This window comes from Podarcis vaucheri, assembly GCF_965113315.1.
Source record: "Podarcis vaucheri genome assembly, chromosome: 8".
Lineage (NCBI taxonomy): Eukaryota > Metazoa > Chordata > Lepidosauria > Squamata > Lacertidae > Podarcis > Podarcis vaucheri.
The window spans coordinates 78338016-78353462 of record NC_138766.1 but is presented as its reverse complement, the minus strand read 5'-3'; the positions used below and the strand labels follow the sequence as shown (position 1 = coordinate 78353462).

General features: G+C 47.6%; 1 protein-coding gene across 1 annotated transcript in view; it reads left to right on the top strand.

Moving 5' to 3' along the window:
• Window positions 1-8467: 8467 nt before the first annotated feature.
• Window positions 8468-15447, top strand: part of EXT1 (exostosin glycosyltransferase 1) — a 271922-nt gene continuing 264942 nt past the window's right edge. Inside the window, exon 1 of the mRNA XM_082235632.1 lies at window positions 8468-10727. Coding sequence (XP_082091758.1) covers window positions 9763-10727 — 965 coding nt within the window. The 5' untranslated portion in view covers window positions 8468-9762. The remainder of the gene's footprint in view (window positions 10728-15447) is intronic.

Below are 15447 nucleotides of genomic sequence, written 5' to 3'. Positions count from 1 at the left end.
CACATCACATCACAAACTAAAGCAGGATAAATCCACCACCTATGGCTGTGTCGAGACTACGTTGCAAAACACGAGCCGCAATAAAACCCCAGTCTGGAGGGGAGCCTCTGTCTGGCACGAAAAGCTTTCCCTATCATTTTTTCTCCATACCACTGAAATATTTCCCTGCTTGATTTCTGTGTACCAGGCTGCTGTTAAAAAGTCCAGGAGTAGGGCCAGTTTAGAAAGCTGGCAATCCAAATTCTGATACTCAACCAAGTTTCCCCAATCAAGTACTGCAGTCTGAGCTAAGCAGTGTCACCAGCCAAAGATGGCAGGCAAAGTTTCTGAAATATTAGTGTGAATCAAGAGTTTTTGAATCAGCTTTGGAACAAGTGGCATCTGACTGTGTTTCACGCTGCCACCGCTATAAGGTACATGTTTATGACTTGGCTAATAATAGCGCTGAACAGCTGGAAACAGAAACAATGTCTAGTGCACAAGCGGCCCTGCCTGATGAATGACCGTGTGGTCAGGGTGGTAAATGTTGTTTTTTCCACATTGGGTTCACAGAGTCACCCACTGAAGCCTCATGTGCCAGGGGGTCATATTTTGGGTTGGCATGTGGTTTTGCATATGGCAAAGTTCCGCAGAGCAAATAGAAAACGCCAGATCTAGAGGTTCTGCCAGGATACTAAATCTGAATAAAAGCGATGTGCTTTAATTCTTTTAAGTGGGGGCTGCACTGGGTAGACCGCCTCATTCATTGTCATGTGTTCCCTGAGTTGTGCTTGGCAGAATTCTGTCTGTTTGGGCAGAATTATTTCTCCCGTCTATTTATTTACTCGTTTTGTTTCTGAAGCGCTCTCCATAAAAACATCCCGAAGCGACTTCACAATAAAAACATCAGCAATAAAAGCATATTTCAAAAACAATTTCAAGTCCACTGCAGATATGGACTGGAATAAAAAAAAAAAAACCCTCTACTTAAAAGGCTTTTTGGAAAAGGGACGTCTTCAAGAGGCACCGCAAAGAAGGGGCCTGTCTGATATGTAACAGCAAGGAGTTCCAAAAGTTAGATCCTGATTCTGACACTGGAACAAACCTCCTGATGGTTGCACAGGACTTCCTGTAAAGAGAAATGGAGGGAAGGAGGGGAGTTTCACCTGACGATTTTCTGCCTTTAAGGCCCAGTAACCCTGCCAGGGGGAAAAGGTGACAACTAGAGGAGATTGGGCACTGTGTTTAACTTATATGTATGATGAATCTGAGGAGCATCTATCTAGCATGAGTTGTGAGTACGTTCTCAGCCCAAATGGGCTCCTCACTGCTTTTGCAGGATTCCAGGTGATCCGTGTTTACATCTTGCTGTTATGAAGCAAAACTGAAGCAGGATTTGACCTTGACTCTGCATATATGCCCTATCATGACATCATCCTATAATGTTTCGTTCTGCACCCAAAGCATCTTCTGTGTAGAAGATGTTGTTGTTTAGTCGTGTCCGACTCTTCGTGACCCCATGGACCAGAGCACACCAGGCACTCCTGTCTTTCACAGCCTCCCACAGTTTGGTCAAACTCATGCTGGTAGCTTCGAGAACACTCTCCAACCATCTCATCCTCTGCCGTCCCCTTCTCCTTGTGCCCTCCATCTTTCCCAACATCAGGGTCTTTTCCAGGGAGTCTTCTCTTCTCATGAGGTGGCCAAAGTATTGGAGCCTCAGCTTCACAATCTGTCCTTCCAGTGAGCACTCAGGGCTGATTTCCTTAAGAATGGATAGGTTGGATCTTCTTGCAGTCCATGGGACTCTCAAGAGTCTCCTCCAGCACCATAATTCAAAAGCATCAATTCTTTGGGATCAGCCTTCTTTATGGTCCAGCTCTCACTTCCATACATCACTACTGGGAAAACCATAGCTTTAACTATATGGACCTTTGTTGGCAAGGTGATGTCTCTGCTTTTTAAGATGCTGTCTAGGTTTGTAGAAGATACCAGATGTTAAAAAAAAAATCACTGTAAGTCATTTATGCCTGTGATTTAAAAGCACGCTTGCAGTGTTTCTCAAACTTGGGTCCCCGACTGTTGTTGAAGTACAACTCCCACCATCCCTAGCTAGCAGGACTAGCGGTCAGGGATGATGGGAGTTGTAGTCTAACAACAGCTGGGGACCCAAGTTTGGTAAGGCTGAGAAACCATGGAGAGCCGTTGCCAGATATTGTAGATAATATTAAACTAAATGTACCAATGGTCCGACTTGCTATAAAGCATCTTTCTTTAAGCCTACATAAGGTCCAATGACATCTGGAGATCCCACAGGTTATCCATCACCTCAACCAACAACCAACTCTGTTCAAGGAGAAAAGAAGCAGCTGTTAGGTGATACAAAAGTTTAGGCAGCTACATTTCACTACTGGAAAAAAAAGAAACACCAATATTTTTCCTTCCCGAGCAATATCCAGTTGTGATAAACCAGCCTAGCTGTAGTGCTAATTTGTAAAAGAGAAGAGACCACTTTAATTTGCTCCAAGCGATAGAATAATTTTGACTGAGCGCCCTCATTCCATAAATTCACATTAGAAAATATGCTTTTGTTTGTCTCTCCGTTTCTCTTTATAGTTAGCAAGAACAGCTCAAGGCAAATGCTATTTTAAGGTGGAATCCCACAGAACGAAGCACTTCACAAGGCAGCCTTAAATCGCTTCTCATATAATTTTGCATTTTAACCATCACCCCACAGAAGTTTACCCTTGACATATTTGCCATCGCCTCAGTACCGCTTGGGAACAAGATAAATATCACGGGGTATTGAGACTGCACACGATAGCTGGCTATTGGATTTGGGGTGTGGATCTTGCAGGCTAACAACTACAGATAAACCGAGGCTGCATACGCAATATACTGTGAAAACACCTTGGAAACACATTTTCCCCTCAAAGAATTCTGGGCACTGTAGTTTGTTAAGGGTCGCTGGGAATAGTAACCCCGTGAGGGGTAAACTGCAGTTCCCAGAATTCTCCTCAGGAACAGAACGTGGTTTGAATATCCTTTAAAGACGTATAGAGACTGATTTGGATAGCTAGTAAGGGTAAGGTTGCACACAAAAACTCTTTGCGCCTGGGTCTTTGAGCACCACATTCAATTTGTTCCTGCTAATGAGGCAACAGACTGTTGTTTAGATTGCTGACTCTCACTGCTGATGTTACGAGAGCTGGATGAAGATATATGTTCAGCGGCTTTCGATGGCCATTGAAAGTGATTTGTTGAAGGGCAGGGTCGGGGATTGGCATCTAGCAAACGAAACGGGCCTGGGAAGGAATGGGTAGGAGAAGTTGTGGCTGAGTTATCTGCCTGCCACACAGAGAGATTTAGAGGCATACATGACTGTATAATGGCTTTGAATTTCACAGATCTGTACAACTGTGTGTTCACATTGGGCGGCTTAAATGGCAGAGAGGTGACTTTGCTCCCACCCGCTGCACACGGCTGAGTTCCAGGTTGCATTTCCAGAGTGTTGTTCACGTTTATTATTTATTAAATTTGTATACTGCTCTTCATCAGAAGATGGCAAGGTGGTTCACAACCTAAAAATACAAAATGAAAACACCAAACAAAGTAACTCTCCTCCGACAAGAACATTTAGAAGGTCGTAAAAAGTTTAACCAGCCCAAGGCCTGGTAATAGAGAAACATTGTTGCCTGACAGCTAAAATATGTAGTGAAGGAGCCAAGCAAGCCTCCCTGGACAGAACATTCCACAAACAGGGAGCCACCACAGAAAAGGCCTTTTCTCGTGTTGTCACCTTCTGGACCTTTTGTGGATAGGGCACATGAAGAAGGGCCTCAGATGATGAGCACAGGTTGGTTCCTATGGCGGGAGGCGGTCCTTGAGGTACTGCGGTCCTGAGCTATTTAACGCTTTATAGTTCAAAACCAGCACTTTGAGTTGCGCCCAGAAACTAATTGGCAGCCAGTTCAGTCGGGCCAGAGTTGGCATTATATGCTCACACCTTCTTGCCCTGGTGTGCAACCTAGCACCAGCTGAAGTTTCTGAGCAGTCTTCAGAGGCAGCCCCACATTGCAGTAATCTAACCTTGAGGTTACCAGCACATAGGCAACCAGAAGTTCGGCTGCCCCTGTCCAGACAGGGGCACAGCTGGGCCACCAGCCGAAGCTGACGGAAGGCACTCTGCGCCACTGAAAACATGCATGTGCGACAGCTGTCTCAAATGTGCATGCTGTTCTTAAGTACGACGTGAATGCAGATTAATTTTTCTAGACAGATTGAAGATGATTGGAGAGAAGAAAAATGCACCCCATCACATTACTGGTCAAGGAACGAAATGACTGATATGGATTGTGGCTCATGCTCTGTGAATGCAGTTTCAAAAACTAGCAACGGGAGCACATTTGGAGTAAGTGGAGATTTGACCATGCTCTAGCTGTTCCCTGTGTTTTGCTGGCCTTGCTTCCTTTCCTGACATACAGAAATTTGGAAGGTGACACATTCTGTTATCCTTGTGCCTGCAAACATATCACTTCTTCATGCCATGATAAAGGCGGAAGAGCAGGGCCAGGTAACAGAAGTAGTGGCAACTCTGCAGACTGATGTATGTGAAGCAATTTGGATGACCTCTACTCTTCTGTTTTCTAGCTAGCTTGTTATATGTTTCAAGGCAGTTGCATCTTTTTCTTCTCTGTTCCCCACGTCCGCCAAGTAGAGACCTTGGACGCAGGTTGCCTTGAATGTTGCTTGACACAACCATTACTTAATTTGAGTTCAAGATTGCAGGATCATCTGCTGAGACACCTGCCCTCCAGCGTCAATTCATACCGGTAATAAACACCATTTCCTCTCCCCCCGGGTTATGTTTCCCCACACACTCCTTATCAGTTCAGTTTATTGGTCAACCAAATGGCAGGGTAGAAGGTTTTTGCATTTTATGGACGTACAAATTAGGGATTTGTACATCAGATATGGACAAATATTACCGGTAATTGCGTTTCAGCATAGGACTCCGTGTAAGACATGTATTGGTCTGTTAAACTAAGCCAAGCGAGGCTTTGGATATAATTTGTCCAGGCTTCTACTTGTCAGCCTGTTTGTACTAGATTTGTTTTATATATATTTGTAAAATGCACTTTGCCCCCAGGCAGACTGCAGGGCAGTTTCTTCCCAAATAAAATAGCAATAAAATCAATACAGAGTCAAACACAATCGTAGTGAAGACCAGAAGATTAAAACTCAAAAATTGAGAAACCCTGGAAGGACAAAAAATGTATTTACATGGTACCAAAATGATAGCAACACAGGTGCCAGGCAGGAAGGAATTATGTTCCGTAAATGTGGGGCCACCACTAAGAAGATCCTCTCCTTAGGTTAAGCAGATAGTAACTAAGTTAGCAGTGGGATCTGGAGGAGACTCTAAGAAGCTGACCTCACAGCAGAAGACTGGTATGAAGGAATGAATTCTGCCACATGCCAAGATGCCATGTGATGTGCTAACTCCATTGAACACTGAAAGCATGGTCTTCAAATTGAGGCACAAATACAAGATGGGTGACACCTGGCTTGAGAGCAGTACATGTGAAAAGGATCTAGGAGTCTTGGTTGACCACAAACTTGACATGAGCCAACAGTGTGACGCGGCAGCTAAAAAAGCCAATGCAATTCTGGGCTGCATCAATAAGAGTATAGCATCTAGATCAAGGGAAGTAATAGTGCCACTGTATTCTGCTCTGGTCAGACCTCACCTGGAGTACTGTGTCCAGTTCTGGGCGCCACAATTCAAGAAGGACACTGACAAACTGGAACGTGTCCATAGGAGGGCAACCAAAATGGTCAAAGGCCTGGAAACGATGCCTTATGAGGAACGGCTAAGGGAGCTGGGCATGTTTAGCCTGGAGAAGAGGAGGTTAAGGGGTGATATGATAGCCATGTTCAAATATATAAAAGGATGTCACATAGAGGAGGGAGAAAGGTTGTTTTCTGCTGCTCCAGAGAAGCGGACACGGAGCAATGGATCCAAACTACAAGAAAGAAGATTCCACCTAAACATTAGGAAGAACTTCCTGACAGTAAGAGCTGTTCGACAGTGGAATTTGCTGCCAAGGAGTGTGGTGGAGTCTCCTACTTTGGAGGTCTTTAAGCAGAGGCTTGACAACCATATGTCAGGAGTGCTCTGATGGTGTTTCCTGCTTGGCAGGGGGTTGGACTCGATGGCCCTTGTGGTCTCTTCCAACTCTATGATTCTATGATATGCAGCTGTCTCCCATCTCTGCCAGCCCCAACAGCCTAGTACAATTCTTGCTGTATTTTACAAAGTATTGTGCTTCTTGGAATGTGTAAACCCCTCTGAGATGCTGGGACTGAACTAAAACTAGTATTTCAGTAACTTTCGTTGGCTTGTTTGATCCTCATTCAAAAGCCTTCTAACCTATTGGATGGAGATCACTGCTTTCTGGCTGTTGGTCCTGTAAAAGGTTGAGGTGGTTCTAAATTGATTTTATTACACTGGTTGAGTCAGTTCTAAGCATGTGTAGCTGGTTTTATGGCTTATGTTGCACATGCTATGTATTATTATTATTTTATTATTATTATTATTATTATTATTATTATTATTATTATTATTATTATTATTAAAAAGTTTGTGTTCTACGATTGTACAGAAGTCACCTTTGGAGGGTAGTGACAGCTTATAAATCTATGTATTATCCACCCACCTATTCTGATGCACCAGAATTATATCCTTTTTGTCTTAGTTTGGACTTTCTGTCCATTAAAATTTCATTCACTTGGGAGCAAATCCAACTGAATTCAGTGGCAGTTCCTTCTGGGTAAGCATGCATGGGATCAGGTCTACACTTTTGCTTTGCAGTTCTGGCAAGTCTTCCTAGACGGAGCTCATTTGATACTCGCGGGTGAATTTGTGCTTTGGGAGAGAACCCTCCAGCCCACACTCGCTTGACAAAACTGCCTTGCTGCTCAGGGTGCCAAAAGGCTACGCAAGCTTTGCTGGGATGTACCATATGCTGATACGGGAGTCCGCGCGGTAGAGGGCGCGCGTATAAACTTGTCTCCCTATCGAAGAAGAAACGAGGAGCGAACTTGCTCCTTTTTCCTCAATCTCCTCCAAAAGCCAGTTTTTCCTTTATTTTTTTATCTCGCCCCGCCATGAAGAGGTTCGCTTGGGTTCGACAGATCTGACTCCCTTATTTTAACTGCAGTTGATTCGCTACTTGATCTTTCCAAAAGAACCCAGATTGGACAGCCCGATTGCGTTTTGGGGAGGAGGGAGAGAGAGGTCTCTTTGCACCAGTGCTATTGAAATATTTAGTGGCAGGGAGTTTAAAGAGGCGGACAGGCGGGATTTACTAACCCCCTCCTCCGAAAGCGCTCCGGCAGCCCCAACTTGTGCATGCTTACTCAGAAGTAAACCCGCCGAACTCAGTGTGGGCCCGACTCCTAAATCGCTACCCTTAAAATTGCTCCCTGGGCCTTCTGCTTGATCTGAGAGCAAACCACATTGGCCACCCAGCGCGATTTCAGAGGCAACCGCTCACCTCGCTGGGAGGAAGCAAGTCCCTCTGAGCACACGGGGGCTTACTCCCGAGTAGACCCGTTTAGCAGGCTTGCACCGTGGCTGTACACAGGTAGCATCGGGCTGCCGGTGCTGACTTAACGGTTCCGTGCACGGTTTTGCTCGGCAGCAAGCGCCGCCGAAGGTTTGATTGGCAGGCTTCGGCGCGGCCCTACGAGACACGACCTGCAAGGAAACGCGGGCCAGCAACTCATCCCCGGAGCGCCGCCGTCTCGCAGCAATTGTTTCCAGCTGCTACGCCCTTCTCCCTCCCCTTCCCCCCTCCTCTTGCTGACTCGGCTGGGATCTCCGCTGCCCCGAAGGCGAACCGGAGCGCGTCTTTCCCTCTTCCCGGGCACTCCCACCCTCAACAATCGCTAAACACGTTGGCGGTGCCCTAGGCAACCGGTTCTTGTCGCTGCCTGCACTGGGGCCGGGGTGGAGTTTTTTTTGGGGGGTGTGTGTGTGGATGTGGGTGCCGAATTCCCACAGACTTGGGTGGGTGTGCGTGCATGCGTGTCCCCCCTCCATCCACGCTTAGGGTCCTCCCTTTAAATCAGTGTCACTGATTGCAGGATTGCAGGAAGGGGTGGCAGGAGGAAGAAGGGCAGGCCGTTTCCTCTTGCAGCCGGTGTGCACCCCTCGAGCAAATCACCCCACGCACCCACCAAGCCAGCCAGCCAGCCACCGGGCACGCACCTTCCGAGAGGGGTGGGTTTAGAAGGGGCGTGGGGGGTGGGAAGGAGGAAGAGAAGCTTCCACGGCCATTGGATCTACCGCAAAGCTGTATCCTCCGGCTCGAGGGGGGTTATGAATGGGTGCAGCGGAAGCACCTCCCCCTCCGGACGTGACGCCCAGCCAATCGGCGAGCGGGCTGCGTGGATGGATGAGGTCAGCGCCGTGGTGTCGGGGAATGGAATGTTGCAAGTGTAACATTCAGAACCGGGTAACGTTCGACGGTCGGAACTCCGCGGTCGGCAACGTTCGGAGAGGCGGGGGAGGCGGCGGTCAGCCTCCCTCCCTCCCTCCCAGCCAGCCAGCCAGCCCCTTTCCCTCCCGGAGGGGGGGGGCGCGCTCCTGTGCCATCGCCGCTCGCTGAAATGAATGGTTGAGAGGGGCGGGGGCTAGGAGGAGGAGGCGGCCGCGAAGGCAAAGGAAGGAGGAGGAGAAGGAGAAGAAGAAGAAACATCAGCAGCAGCAGAAGAGGCGGCGGCGGCGGCGGGTCTTTTCTCTGGTTGGGGGAGATCGCAGAGCAGCCTGGAAGAGAGACTTCCCTCTCCTCCCTTCTCCTCCTCCCCGCGGAGCCGCTGCAAGGGAAGAAGGCGAGAGAAATGCAGGGATTCGTCAGGTTACGGCGCTCGGGCTGGAAGATGTGAGCCTCGGATGGTGCTACGCCGCGAACCGGAGCCGGCTGCTTGCACAGGCTGCTGGTGATATACCGACTTGCTCGGAGAAAGCCGGGCGGCTCGGGGTGTGTTTGTGTGTGTCCGTCCGTCTCTCACCTCTCTTTCTCTCCTCCACCCCCCTCCCCCAGCGCTCCCCTTCCTATTTTGTGTGTTAGGAAAAGACATCCGAGGAATGTTGTGTGTGAGTTGAAGTTGCTGCTTGCGGCTCTTGCACCTTGATCATCCGCAAGCACCGGCTCCCTATGTGTGTGTGAGAGAGAGGAAGAGAGAGCGAGAGGGCGGGACAGATTTCTCAATCTTGTAACAGCCGATTTGAGGGCGAAAAGGGGGACCTGGGCTGGGTGGTTTCATTTTCCCGGAGCGGGTGCCTTCTCCCTCTCCCCTCCTCCAAGGGAATTCCTAGCCCCACGCTCCCTCCTTTCCTCCCCTCCAAAGCCGGGCTGGGCGTGATTATTCTCTGCCTGCCCCTGCTTCTCTCAGTCCCTCTCTCCTTCTCCTTCTTCTCCTCTCTGTCTTCCCCCTTCTCTCTCCCTTTCCCTTCTCGCTCTCCCTTCCCCCCCTCCCTCCCCAATCTCTATTGTGCGAGCCAAAGATGAAAGACCGGAGGGGAGAAAGTTAAAGAAATCGCCCACATGCGCTGCATCAGTCCGAGGCTTTGGGAAAGGAATAAAGAGGAGGTGGGAGAAGAGAGTTTAAAGTCTTTGCAGGCGGGAAGATGGCGGACTCAAGCTGAAAGTGTCGACTGGCAAACTTGGGCGATCTTTGTGTTTATTTACAATCCTCTCGACCCAGATAGGACACATGCAGGCCAAAAAACGCTACTTCATCCTGCTCTCCGCTGGCACTTTCGTCGTCCTGCTGTTCTACTTGGGAGGCTTGCAGTTCAGAGCATCCAGGAGCCAAAGCAGACGGGAGGCTCACAGTAGCAGGAATGGCTTGCAGCACAGCGGCAGCCCCGAGCACTACTGGCCCCGATTCCCGGACGCCCTGCGCCCCTTTGTCCCTTGGGAGCAGCTGGAGAACGAGGAGTACAACATGCACACTTCCCCGCGGCAGAAGCGCGACGCCAACGCCAGCGTCTACAAGGGCAAGAAGTGCCGCATGGAGTCCTGCTTTGACTTCGCCCTCTGCAAAAAGAACGGCTTCAAGGTGTACGTCTACCCTCAGCAGAAAGGGGAGAAGATCGCCGAGAGTTACCAAAACATCCTCGCCGCCATCGAAGGCTCCCGGTTTTATACTTCCGACCCCAGCCAAGCTTGCCTGTTCGTCCTCAGCCTGGATACCTTAGACAGGGACCAGTTGTCCCCCCAGTACGTGCACAACCTGCGGTCCAAGGTCCAGAACCTCCACTTGTGGAACAATGGTAGGAACCACTTAGTTTTTAATTTATATTCCGGCACGTGGCCCGACTACACTGAGGACGTGGGCTTCGACATTGGCCAGGCCATGCTCGCCAAAGCCAGCATCAGCACGGAAAACTTCCGCCCGAAGTTTGACGTCTCTATCCCGCTCTTTTCTAAGGATCACCCGAGGACAGGAGGGGAGAAGGGCTTCCTGAGGTTTAACACCATCCCTCCTCTCAGGAAGTACATGTTGGTGTTCAAGGGGAAAAGGTACCTGACTGGGATAGGGTCCGACACCAGGAATGCCTTATATCATGTCCATAATGGGGAGGATGTTGTGCTCTTGACCACCTGCAAGCACGGCAAAGACTGGCAAAAGCACAAGGACTCACGGTGCGATAGGGACAACGCGGAATATGAAAAGTAAGTGGCTGCTCTTGCTGTCTCTTTCCTTCTTTGCACGTTAAAAGGTGGCAGCTTAATGGCTCTCTGCAACCCTCTTTAAAGTCCCACCGTTCGGGCCTGCTTCTCAGTGGCGTAGCGTGGGGGGTGCAGGGGGCCCCGGGCGCAACATCTGGGGGTTAGGGTTAGGGGGCGCAAATCCACGGGTTATGGGGCACAAATCCACGGGTTATGGGGCGCAAATTACTTGCCTTGCCCCGGGTGCTGACAACCCACGCTACGCCACTGCTGCTTCTTCTACAGAATTCCCCCGAAAACTACAAGCAGGATAAATGGAAATCTTTCAAAGTGTGAAATAGGAGGTGTGGGCCTACCAGGTTTATTTGCCCCCCTTGAGTTGGGTGGAGGCATTTAGATGACTTGAGAATTGCACCCCCCATTGGAAATCAGGATGAAAGCCTATGCATACTTGGGAGATTGCGATCCTGTGTGCGCTTTTAGCCCCACTAAAAAACGTTGATTTTATTGCAGAGTAAGCATGCATAAGATTGCATCATCGTACATATTGCTGAATTCTCCGGGGTTTGCTTCTGAATGTACAAGAAGTGTTCAAGGGGCATCTTCCTGATTTCTTTGGGGCTTCCTCCTGAGGTAAAAGTGTGCCAGGTCACAGCTTCGTCTTGGTTCAGCTGCAGCTGAAGGTGGAGTGACCTGTGGTGTCCTAGTCAGCTGTGACCCATCCTGGGTAGAAATTGAACAAAGTTCATTGTAGCTTAGCTCCCTTATAGTTCTGCTTGCACAAAAGGCTTCTTTCTGCGTGGTGTCGATTTTCTTTTTAACCTTGATGGATAATGCCTAGAACAAAGTTCAGAGAAATCTGATGACTTGCTAAAACGCGTGGGTGTGAACATTTATTTAGATGGCTATGAGTTTGTTATGCAGCTGCAGAACTGATTCGGTTAATTTATGTGCTGGATGGATGCTCAGCCTTCACCTTTATTTTTCTTGCACAAAACAGCTGTGAAACCAGGGAACGTTGAGGTGTGTCCAGCTCCAAAACCTTTTGCATATTTCCATGTTGACAGCTGTTTCCAGCGGTGTAAATGTTTCCTGTGGTTTTGTTTCCTGTGGTTTTTCTGTTCCATGTCTTTCCCCCCTCCTACTTTTGATACGTTTAACTCCATGGGATGAATACCAATCTAGATAAGAAATATAAATTGCAGAGTAATATGGGTGGTACCTTCTGTTGGTTCCTCAAGTAGTAGAGTAGATTTACAAGCTTTTGAGTTGTACAGAACCCTTTCTCCAGACCTAGAGAGAGGCTCATTGCAGTTCATACACTTACCCAGGTGCGTCAATAATAGCAGGTGTAAACTGAGCTACTTCTGCATCCAAGCTCCTATTCCTAGTGTCTCTTCTCCAGTATAACTTGCAAGTTGTGAATGTAACTTTTTGCATGTAGATGCTGTTGAGACAACAGCTTTGCAGAAATGGCCACTGTAGGGTTGTAGTGATAATGAGCTTGTTCGAAACTCATTAGTTAACTTTAAATGCTGACCACGTTTGTGCTTGCAGAGCTGAGATCCCTAAGTAAAAGCAGCTTGATTTCCATGTGAGAAACAAATGCGGAGGCTTACTCCTTTTATTTAGATGTTGGTCCAAACACAGGTTGTGTCAGGGATGGTTAGGGAGACTCGTAAAATCAGCGATACAAGTTGGAAGACTGCAACCATTGTCAATTTGTAAGTCATAAATGGAAAAGTTTGAAAGCTTGATTAGGACTAGAAGAATGAACATTACTGGCTCCTGCAAGAGCAGCCAAATAAGGAACATCTGCACTGGCAGTGCACCTGATTCCTCCACGAGGGCCAATTCCGTTGGCTGTGTGCATAATGTGCATTTAGAGGTCATGAGAATATCATCCTGGTGATGCCCGCATATTTGCAAACCTTTGCAGCTCGCGCATAACTCAAGATCTTCTTCCTTGAATATTTGGGTGAGTGTGTGGGGTAAATGGGTCTCTTGAAGGAGGTGAGTGATTGAGAGAATGAGGTTTAAATGCCTGTAGGCTTTCAGGAATTTCTTTGTTTGGAATATGATCTACCACTCTGATGTTGCCATCTGAGCTTAGTCTAACGCTTCCATTCCTTTAAGTCCTACCAGTTTGGGTATGTTGCTAAGCTCCCTTTGGTTCATTTATGTTTAGAAGCACACTCTGCTTAAAAGGGTTGGCTCTTGGAGGTCTCGGTCCCTTGACTAAGGGATGCCACAAGTCCCAGCAACCGGGAATGTCAGTGCAGGACTTTGTGCTGTCATTTCCCCCTGGGAGAAGATGTTAGGGTTCCATTTCCTCGTTTTAGGCACCCAAAAATGCCCAGCTTTGTCTGAGGTAGAGCAGGGTCCTCTGTGGGGTTTTTTAAAGGCAGCCTAGGGATGTTGACTCGCGGTATTCTAGAAAAGGTGGCTGCGATTACTTTTGCAAAATGCCATAAATAACGTTTACTTTGGAAAGGCGGCACCTGTGTGCGCATCTGTTGGCACCCTTAGAAATCACTCCAAGGCACAGATTCAGTGTGGATTTATAGAATTTTGCCATTACTGTGCAGAACACTGTCTCTCGCTCCCCCTTCCCCCCACTATTCAAGTCCCGTCCATGCTTGGCTCTGCACATATAGTTTATGAAATCTGACAAGGCCACATCCTGGGGGAAGCATGACTTTCAGAATCCTGGCGGTATCTCTTTATAAGCACATTATATCTATTCTCATACATGTGATAGTTGTAGGAGATTGTCCTCTGTTAACTCTCTTTACCTTGAGGGGGAGAAAGAGGCGGCTTGCTTCCGAGAGAGAATGTGACTGTTCCAAAGAGTATCCCGAAACTGCCTTAAAAAATCCTAGCCTTGCCTTTGATTTCGGCTGGAGAATAGGAGCCTCTGACCCTACAGATGTTCTTGGGCCACAACTCCCAAGGCATTGGCCATGTCGCCTGGGGGTGTTAGGATTCGGAGTCCAGAAACATCTGTCCTCCTATTATCCCTTGATCTAAATGTTGAGAGCTTTTTGGAAAGAACACATAAATTCCTGGTGCATTAGCCTCTTCATGGCTGGTTTCTTAGGGCTTGCAAACAGCTGCGTGGAAGCTCTGTGGGCAGAGGCAATGTATACCAGGGGCCAGAGATCGTAGAATTGTGGAGCTGGGATTTTTGAGGGTCATCGCTGCTATGCAGGAATATTTTGCTCCATGTGGGGCTCAAACCCAGAACCCTGAGATTGAGAGTCTCCTGCTCTTACCAACTGAGCTATTCAGCAGGAGAGCCATTACATCTGCCCTAAGATTCCACACAAATCTTGCTGTGTTGTGAGTGGAGTGCTCAATGATTTGGGCATCCAGTCCAGCAATTCATAGTTCCTTTTGGCTGATGCTCTATAAGTTGAAGATGCACCATTCTCAAACTGAGGAATGGGCTACCTTGCCTCAACGCAGTTGGGTGAGGCCACGGTTCCTGTGTCTCCTAGTTTCATCTTGTGTTTGATATTGAATTTGCAGAGGAATTTACCTTTCCTTGTTTTCTGTGATGGACAGGACTGCAGGTACTCTGCAGGTGACCTGTTGGCCTGGCAACATTGATCCTGGCAAGGCAGACACTGAGTGGCTGAACAAGGGAAAGCAAGTGTAAACTTCACAATTAGATTCACTTCTCCTTTTCCCTTCTTAAAAAAAAAGGGTTATTGTGTTGTGTTAACAGAGTGAGATTGCAATCCTGGGCATGTCTACTCTGATGCAAGCCCCGTTGGATTAAATGTTTCTTAACTCTCAGGTAACTGCACAGGATTGTGACTTCAATGAACAATCCTCTGCACCTGGTTTACTCAGAAGGAAATCCCCATTACATTCCATAGGTCTTCTTCCCAGGTAAATAGGCGTAGGCTTGTACCCTAAGTCTGCAATCTTGATTGTGTCTCCTTGGGGTTAAACCCCACTGAAATTGGACTCTGTGTGGGTAATTATTTTTTGTTCGTTTTTAATACACCTGGAAAGGATCAGGCTGTAAATTATAATCATTTGCAAAATCTGTATGACTAGCAAATTGGAGGAAAAACCTAAGTGTAAAAGTTGATGGCCGCTAAATTCTGCCCAGAGAACTGTCCAGCACCCCACTTTTTCCCATGTCTCTTCCGCTACCCCCAAATCTGTCCTAATAAGGCCCCAACATTTTTGCAATATGCTTAGTGAGTGTTTGACATGTTTTGGCTCAGTCTTCCCAAGTTCTATTAAGAAATCCATCTGCAGCACTGAACTAATTAATTTTCATCAAAGTTATGCATCTCAGCAGATAAAGCTGATGCCGACTAAAATGAATTGCATTATCTTGATTAGAATACTCGCAAACGGGATTTAAGGAGCGACTTGCACTCTCTGTGCGTATGTATCTAATATACATTATGTTAATACATATGCCTCTGTATCGCTTCTTTAGGTTTGTTTTTAGTGCCATTAATTCTGAATCATATAAATGCTTGGGTAGTGTGCTTTGTAATATGGGCTTAGGTGTTGCGTCTTGCTTTTTTTTTTTTTTTTAGGCTGAAGAGAAGCAAATGGTCTGCTGCTTTTTGAACTGGGAGGGGAAGGAATTGGGTCTGGAAGATGCAGAGTCCTTGGCACATGTCCACTGAGCCCAATTTCCTATGCCAATGGTCCATGAAGCTGCAAGGTGGACTGTCCACTCCGTTTAAAAGAG